Source organism: Gigantopelta aegis, chromosome 6 (assembly GCF_016097555.1).
Source record: "Gigantopelta aegis isolate Gae_Host chromosome 6, Gae_host_genome, whole genome shotgun sequence".
Classification (NCBI taxonomy): Eukaryota; Metazoa; Mollusca; class Gastropoda; order Neomphalida; family Peltospiridae; genus Gigantopelta; species Gigantopelta aegis.
In genome coordinates, this window is record NC_054704.1 from 70,361,015 (window position 1) to 70,379,091 (window position 18,077).

The window sequence follows — 18,077 nt, forward strand, 5'->3', positions numbered from 1 at the left end:
TGTAGTATTTTTTTTTATGAGGAACTATTTCCAAAATCGGACTATATTAAGCTGCTACAGCAAGTAGACACAACAAATGGTGGTGTGCTGCCTTTTCGGGAGTTGGTTCATGTGCCACCTTCCTGAAGTATTTTGTTTTTGGTTCGCCCTCGTTAAATATTAAAAATATATACTTGTGAAAAGAAATGATTATTTTCTACCAGAACCCCCATCTATTATAGTATCAGCAAATTAACTGTATTACTGAAATTCTTTGATGTTTGCATTTACCATTGTGTGACACCCAATAGCCGATGTATTTTTCGTGCGGGGGGGGGGGGGGGGGGCGTTAAACATTTATTCTATTCTACTGACATTCTGTGCCCAAGTTCTAACATTCAGTCCCACGTTATATATCAGATAGTATATGTGCACGACCTCTTTAATAGTGAATTAAATTTGGCCTCAAATAACCTTTTCCCCTTATTTCTCTGCATCACTATACTAGAGATTACAGATTTAATTCTGTAATCTGGATATTGGGGTCTACAATCAAATTGTTTTGTAAATATAAATTGACCTTATCCTCCAAAAAAACGGAGGTACATGTATTTATCATTTATACATAAAATTAACTATTAAGAGCCTGTTTGCAACACAATTTAACTGATGAAATGTCACATAATTAGATATAAAATAACACTAAAACTCATATAAATCGTTATTAAGTTTTAAACCCAAACCAGCTCTGTATGGAAATAAAGACGTTTCTTGATAAATTACCATAAATTGCATAGATTAAAGTTATTTTAATACAGGGGTGAAGACAAAATGCAGGAACATGCAAGGAATGCAGTTTCACTGGCATTATTACTAGTAATTGATAATGCAAAGGGTTTATTCATTACATTCAAGTGCATCAATTCCCTTTTGACACAAATGGACTATGTACAGTACAACAAACTGGTTTATGTACTGTACATTTCACACACATGCATACATACATATAAAACAGAAAAAAATACATATTTGTAGAAAAATCCATTTTTATTTCATTGATTAATAACTTTTTACAATGTATATAAATATAACAACACATGTAAAACATACACTTACCGGTGATATACATTTACATTAAATGATGAATTATATTGTTTCTAGGATGATTTCCACTCAATATGCATGATGTATGGTGTAATTATCCTTGATCATTTCATTTCACTGTTCAGGTGAGTAGGATGTAGCCTAGTGATAAAGTGATTGCATGATGCATGGTCAGACTAGGATCGATCCCCATCAGTTGCTCCATTGGGCTATTTGTTTTTCCAGCCATGGCATGTGTTATACTGTCTGTGGGATGGTGCTCTTAAAAGATTCCTTGGTACAAATGAAAAAATGTAGAAAGTTACCTCTCCAATAAATCAATGTGCTCTAGTGGTGTTGTTAAACAAAACACCATTTTTTTTAATTATTGTTCAATATAGATTTTTAAAAGTATATTGCCCTCGAAATAACTTGAGCATTATTTCCATAAAATACTTAGTTCCTTGCTTGAAATATTACTCAAACCCATCTATGTGTGTTTTCAGACATGTCGTGTCACAGAAGATATGGAATGGTTCTTGGAGCCAGTACTGGTGCACACCATAAAGCGGCAGTCCTACAGACAGAGTTGGAACCATACTTCGTGGTCAAGATCACCTCTCCTTTGTAGGCAAAGCACTCAACAGTGTGTAACAGCTGCATACCCTCATCATAACATCTTTTGGAATTAGTCTTGTGCAGATATATGATTTTGAATATTCAAATGGCAGGAGCCTAATTCACTAAACTCTCACAACTTTGTGATCTCATAGTACAATGCTAAAAGACTTACAAAGAGGATGCTTTGTTGTCTAGCAGAGCCTAAGAGACCGTTGTGAATCAGGCCCCAGGGCCCAGTTCCACGAAGCAATCTTAGCACTAAGATCACCTTAAGTGCACAACCACTTATGCATTTAAGGTGATCTTAGCACTAAGATCGCTTCGTGGAACAGGGCCCTGATGGTGTAACATCATTTTTGTCATGATTTTTATTACATACCTTTAAAATTTTATATTTGTTTTGGTGCATTATTGCTAAACAGATTAACACACATATAGGGCTCACCCTGTCCATTGCCAAATTAGTCAATTGCTAATTTTAATACAAAATCAGGCATGGCAGAAGCAAGTAGACATTGGGGGGGGGGGGGGGGGGCTGACAGTGATTGAGCGTGCTAAGCGCTTTAGTTTATAGGGGGGGTAATAATATTAAATAATTTACAACCAATATTTTTTACTCAGAATTATTGGGTGCACTAGAGCCTCCCCAGCCCCACCTGCTTCACCATGCCTGAAAGAGTCTACATGTAGTATTTGGCTAATAAAATTGTTTAAATTAGCTATTTTGTCATATTATTCAAAGAAATAACACCCTACATATCTGAAAATTGGCTAAAAGAAAATTATCCCCAGTGTGAGCCCTGCAAGAATGTAGAGCTTTATACATGAAACTTCGATCACTTCTGCTATAGTTGTGTCATACATCCAACAAGAGACTAGAATATAAAGCTATATACATGGCACTTCCACCACAGTAACATCAGACATCTCCTTCACTCTCACAGAAAAATGAAAAGACTTCAAACCATGACAGGCAGCTCCTGCAGAAAAAAGAAGATATAATATATATATATATTTATTTATTTTTGGATTATAGTGATATCAAAACTAATATCTCATTCAAACAAATGTGATTGTAATCCATGGGGATATTATAACAAAAGCAAAGATAATACCTAAATTGGCCAGTACATCTAGATTATGGTAGCCCTACTTCCATGGCTAGTGATATTCAATGTTGGGCTAGTCAAATAACTACTATTGCCATGCCCGACGGCTAGTGGAAATTGTTTTGTCAAATGTTGCAGTTTAGTCTATTTTGTAAATATGAATATCTTGACCCCATCCCAATCCACCAATGTTAGAGAATTTAAGCTCTCTCTCCCTCTTTAGGTGATATATCTGATTATTATTATTATTATTATTATTTAGTAAAATTGTATTAACTTAAAGTAAAGTTGGGCTAGTGAATTTATAATCATGGCTAGTAAATTTTTTAAATCACTGATCCCATGGCTAGTAAATTTTTTAAATCACTGATCCCATGGCTAGTAAAAAAAATTAATCACTGATCCCATGGCTAGTAAAAAATTTAAATCACTGATCCCATGGCTAGTGATTTATATAAAAACTCTAGAAGCCCTGAATTGCCCCAAATGACTGTTTTGTATGACAAGCAAACAACAGTCAAATTCCTAGACCGATATGATACATTATCAGGGATTTTTGGCAAGGCATGGTCAAAAACCCACACACTTTTGGGGCATTTTTACCATTTCCAGGGTACTTGTTTCCCATTAAAGACAATAAATTAATTGAAATAAAAATAAATGCAATTAATGTGCTTGCTTTAATAAATGAATGGTAAAATATATAAAAGGGATATTTTATTAATTAATCATAATTTTTTTTAATTCAGTTTTAGAATTATTGAAAAAAGGCTTGTTTAATCTCAGGGTAGCATGGTGCTGATTAAGGCAAGATGGCACTAGACTACTGAGGCATGGTGCTGCACCATGCTAAAACAAGATAGGGTAAACACTACAAGACATGACATGGTTGTACTTACCATAGTCACCACTGACATTGGCCACAATGACTGCACCAACAAACTTGGGGTAGTATCGGATGATTGGCTGAATAGAGCGCTTTGCAGCTTCATCAACAGACATCCCGTTAGCAAGCATAGTAACAGCATTGAAACTAAAATAAAAGACATGCTATTAACAATCATAGTTAGAGCATTAAATTAAAATAAAAGATAAACATTAACAAGCATATTTACAGCATTGAAACTGAAATTAATTAAAAGACAAATTTATCGAACAAATATTACTCTGGATATTTTAACCCGTATGGGAAAAATACTGAATGTCTATGTCAAACATGATTCTACTAACATGGAGATAAATTTCAAATCCAACATGGATGTCAACAGAAAGTTTAAAAACATGATTTAAAGAAACACAATAAACAAAAATAATTGCCAAAAGTGGTTTGTATGCACACCCTCAAATCCCACACCCCCAGGGACACACCTTGCCTGACAGTACTGACTATGGCAGAAATCTCATAATATCACCATCTCTCCCCCCCCCCCACCCCAGGGACACACCTTGCCTGATAGTACTGACTATGGCAGAAATCTCATAATATCGCCATCTCTCCCCCCTCCCCATACTCCCAGGGACACACCTTGCCTGACAGTACTGACTATGGCAGGAATCTCATAATATCGCCATCTCTCTCCCCCCCCCCCCCTACCTCAGGGACACACCTTGCCTGATAGTACTGACTATGGCAGAAATCTCATAATATCACCATCTCTCCCCCCCCCCACCCCAGAGACACACCTTGCCTGATAGTACTGACTATGGCAGAAATCTCATATCGCCATCTCTCCCCACCCCCATACTCCCAGGGACCCACCTTGCCTGATAGTACTGACTATGGCAGAAATCTCATAATATCGCTATCTCTCCCCCTTCCTCTACTCCCAGGGACACACCTTGCCTGACAGTACTGACTATGGCAGAAATCTCATAATATCGCTATCTCTCCCCCTTCCTCTACTCCCAGGGACCCACCTTGCCTGACAGTACTGACTATGGCAGAAATCTCATAATATCGCTATCTCTCCCCCTTCCTCTACTCCCAGGGACACACCTTGCCTGACAGTACTGACTATGGCAGAAATCTCATAATATCGCTATCTCTCCCCCTTCCTCTACTCCCAGGGACACACCTTGCCTGACAGTATTGACTATGGCAGAAATCTCATAATATCGCTATCTCTCCCCCTTCCTCTACTCCCAGGGACACACCTTGCCTGACAGTACTGACTATGGCAGAAATCTCATAATATCGCTATCTCTCCCCCTTCCTCTACTCCCAGGGACACACCTTGCCTGACAGTACTGACTATGGCAGAAATCTCATAATATCGCTATCTCTCCCCCTTCCTCTACTCCCAGGGACACACCTTGCCTGACAGTACTGACTATGGCAGAAATCTCATAATATCGCTATCTCTCCCCCTTCCTCTACTCCCAGGGACACACCTTGCCTGACAGTATTGACTATGGCAGAAATCTCATAATATCGCTATCTCTCCCCCTTCCTCTACTCCCAGGGACACACCTTGCCTGACAGTACTGACTATGGCAGAAATCTCATAATATCGCTATCTCTCCCCCTTCCTCTACTCCCAGGGACACACCTTGCCTGACAGTATTGACTATGGCAGAAATCTCATAATATCGCCATCTCTCCCCCTTCCTCTACTCCCAGGGACACACCTTGCCTGACAGTATTGACTATGGCAGAAATCTCATAATATCGCCATCTCTCCCCCTTCCTCTACTCCCAGGGACACACCTTGCCTGACAGTATTGACTATGGCAGAAATCTCATAATATCGCCATCTCTCCCCCTTCCTCTACTCCCAGGGACACACCTTGCCTGACAGTACTGACTATGGCAGAAATCTCATAATATCGCCATCTCTCCCCCCCCCCCCCCCCCCCCCCATACTCCCAGGGACACACCTTGCCTGACAGTACTGACTATGGCAGAAATCTCATAATATCGTCATCTCCCCCCCCCCCCCATACTCCCAGGGACACACCTTGCCTGACAGTACTGACTATGGCAGAAATCTCATAATATCGCTCTCTCTCCCCCCTCCCTCTACCCCCAGGGACACACCTTGCCTGACAGTACTGACTATGGCAGAAATCTCATAATATCGCTATCTCTCCCCCTTCCTCTACTCCCCCATCCCAGGGACACACCTTGCCTGACAGTACTGACTATGGCAGAAATCTCATAATATCGCTATCTCTCCCCCCTTCCTCTACCCCCAGGGACACACCTTGCCTGACAGTACTGACTATGGCAGAAATCTCATAATATCGCTATCTCTCCCCCTTCCTCTACTCCCAGGGACACACCTTGCCTGACAGTATTGACTATGGCAGAAATCTCATAATATCGCTATCTCTCCCCCTTCCTCATACTCCCAGGGACACACCTTGCCTGACAGTATTGACTATGGCAGAAATCTCATAATATCGCTATCTCTCTCCCCCCCCTACTCCCAGGACACACCTTGCCTGACAGTACTGACTATGGCAGAAATCTCATAATATCGCCATCTCTCCCCCCCCCTCTACTCCCAGGGACACACCTTGCCTGACAGTATTGACTATGGCAGAAATCTCATAATATCGCTATCTCTCCCCCTTCCTCTACTCCCAGGGACCCACCTTGCCTGACAGTATTGACTATGGCAGAAATCTCATAATATCGCTATCTCTCCCCCTTCCTCTACTCCCAGGGACACACCTTGCCTGACAGTATTGACTATGGCAGAAATCTCATAATATCGCCATTTCTCCCCCCTCCCATACCCCTAGGAACAGACCTGTACTAACCTGGGCAAAAATCTCATCATAATATCACCATCGCCTGTAGCGGCAGCTGCTCCGGCTTCGTTACTGGCGTAAGATCCAGCCCCCATGATTGGAGAGTCTCCCACACGGCTAAAAAATTGAAATCATTCAAATATCACTAACAACAATTACTAGGGAGAATTTGTTTGTTTTTTCAATATTTGTATCAACACAATGACATACAGTTGCAGCTTTATGTATTTGTTCAGTAATACTAAAAGAAAGAAAGAAATGTTTTATTTAACGACGCAGTCAACACGTTTTATTTACGGTTATATGGCGTCAGACATATGGTTAAGGACCACACAGATTTTGAGAGGAAACCCGCTGTCGCCACTACATGGGTTACTCTTTCTGATTAGCAGCAAAGGATCTTTTATTTGCGCTTCCCACAGGCAGGATAGCATAAACCATGGCCTTTGCTGAACCAGTTATGGATCACTGGTCAGTGCAAGTGGTTTACACCTACCCACTGAGCCGGTTTGGAGTCAGTATCTGGATTAGTAATACTAAATCTGCATTCTAATTCTACACATTTGTAAGAACTAATCTGACTGAGGGCGAGACGTAGCCCTTTGGTAAAGCGCTCGCTTGATTTGGAATCAATCCCCGTTAGTGGGCCCATAGGGCCATTTCTTGCTTCAGCCAGTGTACCACGACTGATACATCAAAGGGTGTGGTATGTGCTATCCTGTTTATGGGATGGAAGGAAGGAAGGAAATGTTTTATTTAACGAAGCACTCAACACATTTTATTGACTGTTATATGGTGTCAGACATATGATTAAAGACCACAGAGATATTGAGAGAGGAAACCCGCTGTTGCCACTTCATGGGCTACTCTTTCCGATTAGCAGCAAGGGATCTTTTATTTGCGCTTCCCACAGGCAGGATAGCACAAACCATGGCCTTTGTTGAACCAGTTATGGATCACTGGTCGGTGCAAGTGGTTTACACCTACCCATTGAGCCGTTTGGAGTCAGTATCCGCTCATTAGATACGTTTATCCCTATTGCATGTCGAAACCTCCGCCGATGAGTTATCCACGTACTAGCATAATGGAAGGAGGGAAATGACGCACTCAACACATTTTATTTACGGTTATATGGCATTGGACATATGGTTAAGGACCACACAGATATTGAGAGAGGAAACCCGCTGTTGCCACTTCATGGGTTACTCTTTTCGATTAGCAGCAAGGGATCTTTTATATGCACCATCCCACAGACAGGATAGTACATACCATGGCCTTTGTTACACCAGTTGTGGAGGACTGGCTGGGACGAGAAATAGCCCAATGGATCCACCGATGGGGATCGATCCTAGACCGACTGCGCATCAAGCGAACGCTTTACCTCCGGGATACGTCCTTAACCATATGTCCGACACCACATAACCGTAAATAAAATGTGTTGAGTACGTTGTTAAAAAAAACAGTTCCTTATTTCCTTAATCTGACTGGATCTCTTCTAAATGTTTTAAATTTTTTTTACATTGAACTATGTCATAACTTTGGCAAAGAAAAGGGATGTTTTGTTATGATGCCATGAACACAATTTTGCTATCATCCTATAATTACCTAATAAATTAATTAAAAACGGAATCATTTTAAAGTCTGAATGGAATGGGACATTCCACTTGGCAAGCCTCGACAAGTTTCCCGTTCTTACCTTCAAAACAAAATAAACCAATATCCTACGTTATTAACTAGTTATTACTTATACACGCAGAACACCATTCTTAGAGGAGAGTTCTAGTAAGTTGGATGGCTGTACTGGATTGCCTCTTAATTGGAAATTAACCCACTATGTTTGAAGCAGAAATACCATTCACATTTACCCATGAATCTTAAATGTGAGGCCATTGGTGGATGTGCCTGCAGCCACACGGCCCTTGTCATCAATCACAATAATGCCAATAGTGTCATGATTCAAACGGCTGACAGGTTTCTTAAAATCTCTATCTCGTAACAGCTGGCTGTGTTCGGGCGTGTATGGACCACAGTGTGTCTTTGGATCTGGAACTACATTCTTAAAAAAACAAAAAATTAAAGAAGCATAATCAGCAATAACTGTAACAGTTTTTTGTAAATATTATTAAAAACATTGGTAATGGAGATTGAGATTTTGAACTTGTACATGTACTTGTATGTATTTTTGAATTTCCTGTAAATGATGTGCACCACTGAGAAAATATACGTGTTACCTATTTTATGAACATTGTAGAGTTCAGAATACTTGTACATTGTTTACTTGTTAATTAAAAAAAAATATATGTGTGTACAGTCACACTTTGACTTTATTACAATAACCACATTAACCCCTAGGTCACCATGTTGTTTTATCAAATTTACTGTTGTAGTGAATTTGTAATGAGTTATCTCCCTTGCCATAATGATAAAAGGAAAAATGCTGCTTTATATACTCACGGCCAAAAGAAACTTTACAAGTGTTATATTTGAATCTGGTTGGAAATGGCAAATAATAAGAATAATATTGTTTGTGATATAGTTTAATGGTTCAATAGCAAATGTAAATCAGGAACAAAAACAATGTGACTGCATGTAACAATGGCGTAATAATGTGAAAGTCACACATGGGGTCAAAAACCACTTTTACATTGAAATGTCACACAACGAAGTCTAGCAAAATTTGGTATTTCAGACTCCATACTGACTCTAATAACGTGTGTGACCACCGTGAGCTTGGATACATGCATGCACACGTCTTCGCATAGACGTCGTCAACCTTCTGATTATGTCAATCGGGATGTGTCGCCATTCCTCAACCAGGAATTGTTGCAGTTGTTGTCTGTTGAGCGAGGGCTGTTGTCTCCGTCGAATCTGGCGATCAAGGTAGTCCCAAAGATGTTCGATAGGTAACATGTTAGGAGAGTGTGCAGGCCATGGCAAAACGTTAACATTGTTCTGATGGAGGAAGTCCTGGACAATGCGAGCAACGTGGGGTCTGGCATTATCATGCTGGAATGTGATACCTTGGGGCTGCTGCTGTAGGAATGGCACCACAACTGGTCTTAGCACTTCATCCCTGTAACGTTGAGCATTCAGATTGCCATCAATGATGACAAGTTCGGTGGTCTGATTGCCACAGATGCGTCCCCACACCATTACACTACCACCTCCGAAAGGTTCGACTTCATTAATGCAACAACAGGCTGTACGTTCTCCTCTGCATCGATACACTCTCACTCTCCCATCCCCACGGAAAAGGCAGAACCTACTCTCATCGGTAAAGAGAACCCTTCGCCAATCACGGATCTGCCAACGCCTCAACTGCCTGGCCCATTGTAGTCGCAGCCGACGGTGTTGATCTGTTAATGTGGTCCCGCGATACAGTCTGTAGGCTCTGATACCAGCAGCACGTAATCTTCTTGTCACGGTCTGTCTGCTCACATGGTAGCTGAATGCCGTTGCCGCTGATGACGTCACCGTCAAAAACCGATTACGTAGGTGTAATGTTTGTAGGTATCGGTCATCCCGCACAGTTATGACTCGTGGTCTACCCGTTCTTGGCCTGTCCGAGGTCCGACCTGTTTGTTGGTATCGATTTCTCAGGTTAACAACAGCAACTCTGGAACATCCAAACGTCCTTGCAACATGAGCGTTAGATGCCCCCATTTGTATCATGCCAATGGCACGCTCGCGTTGTTCTGCAGTCAGTCGTGGCATTCTTTTGGTGGTTTTCTATCAAATGCATACCCTACCTGAATGTTGGCTCATTTTAATACCTTCATTGCACGTGTTAATTTTGTAGGTAGTGAAAAACATGATTTCAGATTTTTTGTTCACGACCTGAAAAGCATGCAACGTTCTCTTTCAAATATACTGTAAAAAGTAGGTTACGATTATAGGATTGTTTGTGCAATTGATTATGTTCGGATATATGAATGATTTCATATTCTAAAATTTATTTTCGTTTGTAAAGTTTCTTTTGGCCGTGAGTATAGTTAGTACAATATTGTAACTATAACAGAAGACTGAATGACAGTGCAATTATCAGAAACAACACATATATGTAATGAAATTCACTGATTAATGACATATATGATTGGAACCTGTTTCTGATAAGGGACATTTAGGCTACAAATCACCATAAAAAGTGTGGTGAAATTTTATTTTTTATTTTCAGGACAGAAGAAATACTGCACACTAAGCATCATATCTGTTTAAACAATGAAAGAATAATTGGGGGGTGCAAAAACAATCAAAATATGGGGTCAGGCCATTATCCTCAGGGTGGGTTAGGATGAAAATCTGAGATTTATTTTATTATTGGCCCAATACAGTTATTTTGATGTTTAATCAAGAGTATAAGAGAGGAAATTACTGAGTGTATTGGTACAGGTAGCAGGTATTGAAACATGGATTATTTACCTTTTGTATCATAATATATTGGTACTAGATGTGACACGTGCTTCGCACGGGAAATGAGGCAGGGTGTAGCCCAGTGGTACAGCGCTCGCTTGATGCGCAGTCGGTGAGGGATCGATCCCCATCGGTGGGCCCATTGGGCTATTTCTTGTTCCAGCCAGTGCATCACGACTGGTATATCAAAGGCTGTGGTATATGCTACCCTGTCTGTGGGATGGTGCATATAAAAGATCCCTTGCTGCTTACCGAAAATAGTAGCCCATGAAGTGGCGACAGTGGGTTTTCTCTCTCAATATCTGTGTGGTCCTTAACCATATGTCTGATGCCATATAACCGTAAATAAAATGTGTTGAGTGCATCGTTAAATAAAACATTTCCTTCCTTCGCACGGGAAAGTTTAAATGGATGTGATGACATTAAACTGGGCTTTCCCCCAAAAATATGACCACTGTGTAAACAGACAGCCCTCATTAACCAAGGCTATATACATGGTCGCTGTGCATATAGTCATATATATGTTAAATGACAAATATATCCACGCCCATTGAGGTTGTATTTATGGAATTCGACTCATATACAATATTTAGTATGACATGTGTATGGTAGTCCACTAGGCCTGAATGCATAAAGATCCTTGCAAAGTGCGGCATTGGGTAAGTACAAAGAAGGCTGCTGACAGTGCAAATCAAAAGAGGGGAGGAGCCATCAGAACGATCGAAAACTGTTAACAAGGCTTTTCATATTATATTTTACGAATACCTGTACTACCATGCATCACTTGAGTAACTAAGATCAATGATTCACTTTTAGACATGGACAAGCCTGAATAAACAAACTTACTGGAGTCTTGTGTGGAATATCCAAGATAGAAAAATAAGTCAACAATACCTTCCAGTAATTTGGCTGACAATTTGACATTTTCCACTTTTTCCACTCTGCTAGTGAAGAGTTTGTTGCCAGGCTTTCTTCCTTGAAACCCATTTCTATAGCAAAACGTGTAGCTGAAAGAGAAAACTATAATCAGGATTCAAGTTTTAATAAGGCCCTTTATATCTACCCATTACATGGCTCCTTAATTGAAAAACAAAACTTTGACATTGATCAGTAAAAAAAATTTAGTTTGTAAAAAGGTCAACATAGCTCATTCATAGTAGTAATCGTTCACATTGTGTTACTATAATGCTAAATAATATCAGAGCTGTCAACATGTGGCAATTTTTAGGCATGAGTAAATTAGAAATCAGGGTCCAGGGACTGCAGGCTCTTGGTCAGGTCCAGGGCGAAGTTTTTTGTTGTTGTTTGTTTAAGTCCAAAATGGAAATCAAGCGAGTGCAAGTTTTACTAATTAATACGTTTAATGTTAAACCATACAAGTCGGTCATTGGTAGCACCCGCGAGTGATTGTTGGTATTGAACCGAGGGTAAGTTCAATATGCTGTATTATTATTAATAGGTAACGAATTCAGAGACCCTGCATAATCAGCATATAATTCCATTCAACTCTCAAATATAAACCACGATTATAAAATATTTTTATTTTTTGAAAAGGCGTGATATTATACTAACGTTGCGTGAGAACGTGATGTTTGTTACAAATACGTGAGACTCAAGCCAAATGCGTGAGAGTTAACAGGTATCTAATATAAATATTTAAGAATAATTCCATTTTATAATTACTGTTTTGTAATAGGCTGTCTTGATTGGTTAAAGTGCTATCACGTGATCTAAAAAACCAACGTTCATTCTTCCATGAACATGGAATCCCCGTTTCTATTTTTATCCCAAGTTCGTCTGCACTGTGAGTGACGGTGACAATTCAGGCTTGAAACGACTCCAGTTTTGAACTGAGACACATAATGTACATGACAGGCCATAAAAATGAAGATTCCATTAGAAGTTACAGCAGAGAATGCTCAACAAATCAAAACAGAGACATGAGCGCAGCTCTCACATTTGACAAAAACACCAAACTGACAACTTACACGCGCGAAAACACATACGCCTTCGTGCACAATTCCGCGACATGTCCTTTCCGAGAATAATATCACACATTCACAAACTTCCTCTGAAATCCACACACACAGTAACACTCAAACCACTTTATCCCTTTCGAGTCAGTCTTCACATTCATTTTCACTAATTCAACTTTTGACAACTGCAATTTTAATATAGGTAGTAAATAATCTTCTAAATAATTTGACGCTCTCCCCCATGTTAATTAGTTCAAAATTCGTCAAAAAAATGTTTGCGTTATCAGTTGATGTTCTGTTATTTTAAATTTTATAACGTTTTATCGACATTTGATTCAGAAATTTAAAATTTATAAAACCTTATGCAAATCAATATAATAAATCAGAGATTTGACGGAAAAAGCTAATGCCCTTATTTGTCTATTGATACAATTGTAAATCATTGTGGAACAGAGTTCGATTGGGTTTTTTAATATAGTTTTGTACAATGGCAATATTAATGAATTTGAAATTATAAGAATTGAACGTTATATTTTTGACATTCATGCGATGATAAACACCAAAACCGTTTTACACACTTATGTATCAAAGGCTTATATTTTTGACGTTCATGCGATGATAAACACCAAAACCGTTTTACACACTTATGTATGAAAGGCTTCGGGCTAACGCTCTACGCCATTCATACAGTGTGTAAAACGGTTTTGGTGTTTATCATTGCATGAACGTCAAAAATATAACGTTCATTTCTTAAATGACAGTCATTTTTTGTTATTTAACAGTGAGTAATAATCTCAATCAACTACATTTACCCAATAGGAAAAGAAAGTTGATTCATTACACATGTTAAAAGCAGCAATTATGAGGATAAAAATATAATAATAAAGAAACTGAGTGTAACTGTAAGTGCACTATATTTAGTAAAAAAAAGAGCTGAATTCTGCACATATTATTTTTTAAATGAAAGAAAGAAATGTTTTATTTTACGACGCACTCAACACATTATTTTACGGTTATATGGCGTCAGACATATGGTTAAGGACCACACAGATTTTGAGAGGAAACCCGCTGTCGCTACTACATGGGCTACTCTTCCGATTAGCATCAAGGAATCTCTTATTTGCGCTTCCCACAGACAGGATAGCACAAATCATGGCCTTTGTTGAACCAGTTATGGATCACTGGTCGGTGCAAGTGGTTTACACATACCCATTGAGCCTTGTGGAGCACTCACTCAGGGTTTGGAGTCGGTATCTGGATTAAAAATCCCAGCCTCGACTGGGATCCGAACCCAGTACCTACCAGCCTGTAGACCGATGGCCTAACCACGACGCCACTGAGGCCGGTATTTAAAAAAAAAAAAATGAATCCCGGGTATTAAACTGTGTATACATTTTAACAGTTGACCAATGGCAGTCGACCTCTTATAATTACTGTTGCATGAAGGATATAATTCGCAACCAGACGTCAAACGCGATTATTTATAAATATATTTTCCAAATAATTATTATTAAATGAAAAAAATATATATATAAAATACCAAGACTTTCCAAGGGGATAGTTCATTTTTCCAGGAGTTTTAAGCACTTTCCAGAATGAAAATAAAATTTAAGCACTTTCCAGGGTTTTCCAGGATGTGTGCGAACCCTGAATTGACAAAAGTGTGATCAAGAATAGTAACACTAACTAAACACATGTATTTTTACCAGATTCTCCCACTATCAGTGTGTTTTCTGTGTGGTCCATCACAGCTCTGGCGACTCCAATAGCATTTTTCACTCGACGCAAATCACCAACTGCTCCAACATCATGAGTGTCTCTGAAAATGGCACATCATGTAAGACTAGTTTCTTTACAAATATATGAGGAAAGTTATCAAAAACTTACTCATGTTTCTGTCAGGGCTGTAACTAGTTAAGTAGTTAAAAATAACCGGAGCAGGGGCAGTAAAATAAAGAATCAGGGTGTAATATTATATAGGCACTTCTCTAGCTACACATAAAGGTGAAGTATATGTATATATATTTTATGGTGGAGAGTGGGTGTATGGAAGAAGGCACTGCCTCAGCTAGGTACAGTCCTGACTTCTAGCTGCCAACCTCGCCCAAGTAGCCAAAGTGTCAGTATTACAATTTACACGAATTGAAAATAAAATAATATACATATTCAGAAACTAAACTGCAGGTACATTCTCACATGTGGGCATTTTAAAAAAAATTCAAATATTAAACTGAAAAAATTAATCAGAGTAAAACTCAGTATTCTGTAAAATTCATTAACAGTACACCTGCGAGCACTAACCCATCCATGATCATGGCATCAAGAGTTGTCTCCCCTGTTTCATCCGGACTACCTCCGAATCCAACGGATCCATCACATTGTTGCTGTTCGCACTCTGTGCATCCAGCTACCACTGCATCCAAGTTGCTGCCTTTATTCGTATAGATCACTTCCCAACCTGTACGACCAGAGAAAATTACAAAATAGTTTAAATATAATCAAAATATACTCACTACAAACTACTTTACTTCCAGGCTCAATATCAATATAAGAATGTTTATAATTGTAAATTTAAAAAAAACAAAAAACAGAAAATTTAGTATACATTTTATAAAAGAAAGCTAAAGGTGGGGGTGATATCCTCCAACTCTGTACTTAGAATAAAATAAGTAGAGTGTCACGGCCTTTAGGGGCTATTCAAATATTATGTAATGCTCGAGGGGGTGGGTGGGTGTAGGTTCAAACATTATGTGGCATTACTGGGGGTGGGTAGGTGTAACACTGTTACATAACACATTAAAAAAAAAATTATTACAAAATAAAAAATAAGAACTTCATAAATGCCCTGTCAAAGCGGCGTTTAACGTAAGTAGTTATAGCTAAACATATACAAACATATATACGATATAGACATGTATATACACACACTACAAGGGTTATAAATAATTAAATTGAAATGAAATGCATATCTGTGCTTTCTCATATTTCAAAACAGTACGTTAAAATGATATTACACACATCGCATGACTTGTTTGTGAATGGGGGAGTGGGTGGTCTCCAAATATTATATATTTTGGGGTGTATATGGTCCAGCATTACGGAGTGTTACAGGGGGGAGGGAGGGTGTCTAATTTTTACAAAAATAGTGTTACATAATATTTCAATGGCCCCGTAACATATACCATCAGTGTGGCACTAGTTAGGGCTGAAATTGTGAAAAACAAAACAATCAGTGAATGGGTCCACCAAGCAGCTTTATCGGTACAATATCCACCCGAGGGACATTTTTCCTTAATTTTTTTTTTTTTTTTTTATGTTAGACTAACTTTAGTTTTTGACAGAGTACAGCATGTTTACTAACCGCAAACAGATCAGTAGGAAACGGGTGGGGTGGGGTGGGGGGGGGGGGGGGGGGGGCCTGAGAATCGAAAATGTACGTGTTTTTTTTTTTTGTCCTACTCTGTATAAATAAATTAATAATAATGAAAGAATATGGCATGTACCCCGCCTACTAGAAACTGCCCCCTCCCAGTGTTCTCGCTGCTCCATTTAAGCGGGGCGCCCCGCCCCGCTACTCCATTTTGCCGCCCTCCTTTCACGTTCCCGCCCTCCTTTATTTTTGACCGCCCTCCTTTATTTTTGAGCGCCCTCCTTTATTTTCCAGCACCTATCTCTGCTATTTCCAAATGCACTTTTTTCCACACAAAAAACAACGATCAATCTGCACACTGGACATCAAAGAAAGCAAGCCGCGTTGTGTACGAAAAAGCAATTGACAAAACATTTACGACAGTTACCGTAACGTAATTTAACAGTATTTTTAACAGCCTCTATTTTGTCCAATATCTGTATCCATTTGTATGTTTGATAGACACAATAAAAATTATATTTTATGTAAGCAATGAAAACATTTAATTTTTTATGGATTCGGCAATCTCCGATTGAAAAAAAAACCTTATTTGACGCCAAATTTGTCACGTGATCAGAACGGTCATTCTGTCTTTTGTTTCCACCAACTATCGTTTGATATTTTGTCCTCAGTTGCAGATATAATTGGTTGAAACTGATGATTTTTACTTTCTGTTATTTTGTTTATTCAGCAGTTCTTTATAAAATATTGTAAACTTTTCATTTTGAGGGGATATGAACGCTTATAAAAACAACGGAAGTGGTAGTGTTTATCATTAAAATCATTTATCTTGAGTGCCAAATAATATATACACCGTCTTTACAAAAACGAAACTACTTTTTATCAGCTGGCGATAATATTTTATCACAGCGATCGATTCATTCGATGAAGTTGGAAATAACAAAAATGTATCTGACATTAGGAGATCACTTTACAAACATCTTTATTGTTTTTCTTATATCTTGAAATCTTTATTAAAAATAATATTAAAACTTTGATCGGTCCAGCAAAACCGGAACTGCCCGTGAATGTCAGACCGATATCATGTTCGGTTCAATTAAAAGACGAGTTTTTTTTATAAACCCCTTTGCACTTTTTTGTAGGCAAAATAAGGAGTATGTCTGTTCTCAAAGTCTACCAACACACAACAATATGGTAACCAAACTACTCCCCCCCCCCCCCCCCCCTTTTTATTTTTTTTGCTTTTCGTTTATTGGTGTGGGTTTTTTTGAAGGGTGTGGTGCCGAGCGGCCGCCCTCCTTTAATTTTCACCCAGCGAGAACACTGCCTCCACTAAAGATTGTGCCCCCATTCGACTCCAGAATGAGATATCGTTCCTACGGGCCTTGAATAAGAACACTACGTATTTTATACCTTTTTTTGTTGCATTTGTAAAAGGCCATGTATTAATTACCAGAGGAAGAGATAACACTTTAGCCTGTGGCTGTGCATAGTACGGAAGGACGTAACAAAGAATAAATAAACACAGATACATGAAGGCCGCCATTTTCTTATCATGTGACCACTGAAATAAAACTAGCGAACTTTTTTATCCGCTGTGAAGCCAGCGAACAATAAGAGGTTATCGGATGTCAGGTCTTTCCAGAATATAGTTCCCACATTGATTTACTTTATTTTCTGTTTGTATCAATAGATTTATAGTGTTTTTGCAATAAACAATTATTTCTTCCACAATACAGTGAATACTAATATATTACAATTCTGAAATATTAT

At 38.9% G+C, this 18,077-nt stretch overlaps 1 protein-coding gene across 1 annotated transcript; it reads right to left on the minus strand.

Annotated features, from left to right (window-relative positions):
• Positions 1 to 1,013: 1,013 nt before the first annotated feature.
• LOC121376064 (N(4)-(beta-N-acetylglucosaminyl)-L-asparaginase-like) lies at positions 1,014 to 17,848 on the minus strand. Its single transcript, XM_041503842.1, has 8 exons — positions 17,718 to 17,848; positions 15,236 to 15,392; positions 14,641 to 14,753; positions 11,853 to 11,965; positions 8,414 to 8,604; positions 6,558 to 6,665; positions 3,692 to 3,825; positions 1,014 to 2,663 (listed from the first exon to the last, which is right to left on the minus strand). Exons 1-8 carry the CDS (start codon positions 17,836 to 17,838, stop codon positions 2,572 to 2,574), a joined length of 1,029 nt encoding a protein of 342 aa, XP_041359776.1. The 5' UTR covers positions 17,839 to 17,848; the 3' UTR covers positions 1,014 to 2,571.
• Positions 17,849 to 18,077: the final 229 nt, after the last annotated feature.

Bases quoted from the DNA above. Each gene is read 5' to 3' on its own strand.
- LOC121376064 (XM_041503842.1), bottom strand. From the start codon at position 17,838: ATGTATCTGTGTTTATTTATTCTTTGTTACGTCCTTCCGTACTATGCA. The intron at 11,966-14,640 runs GTAAAAATACAT...TTTCTCTTTCAG, and splicing joins ACTGATAGTGGGAGAATCTG to CTACACGTTTTGCTATAGAA. The intron at 2,664-3,691 runs GTAAGTACAACC...TTTTTTCTGCAG, and splicing joins CAATGTCAGTGGTGACTATG to GAGCTGCCTGTCATGGTTTG.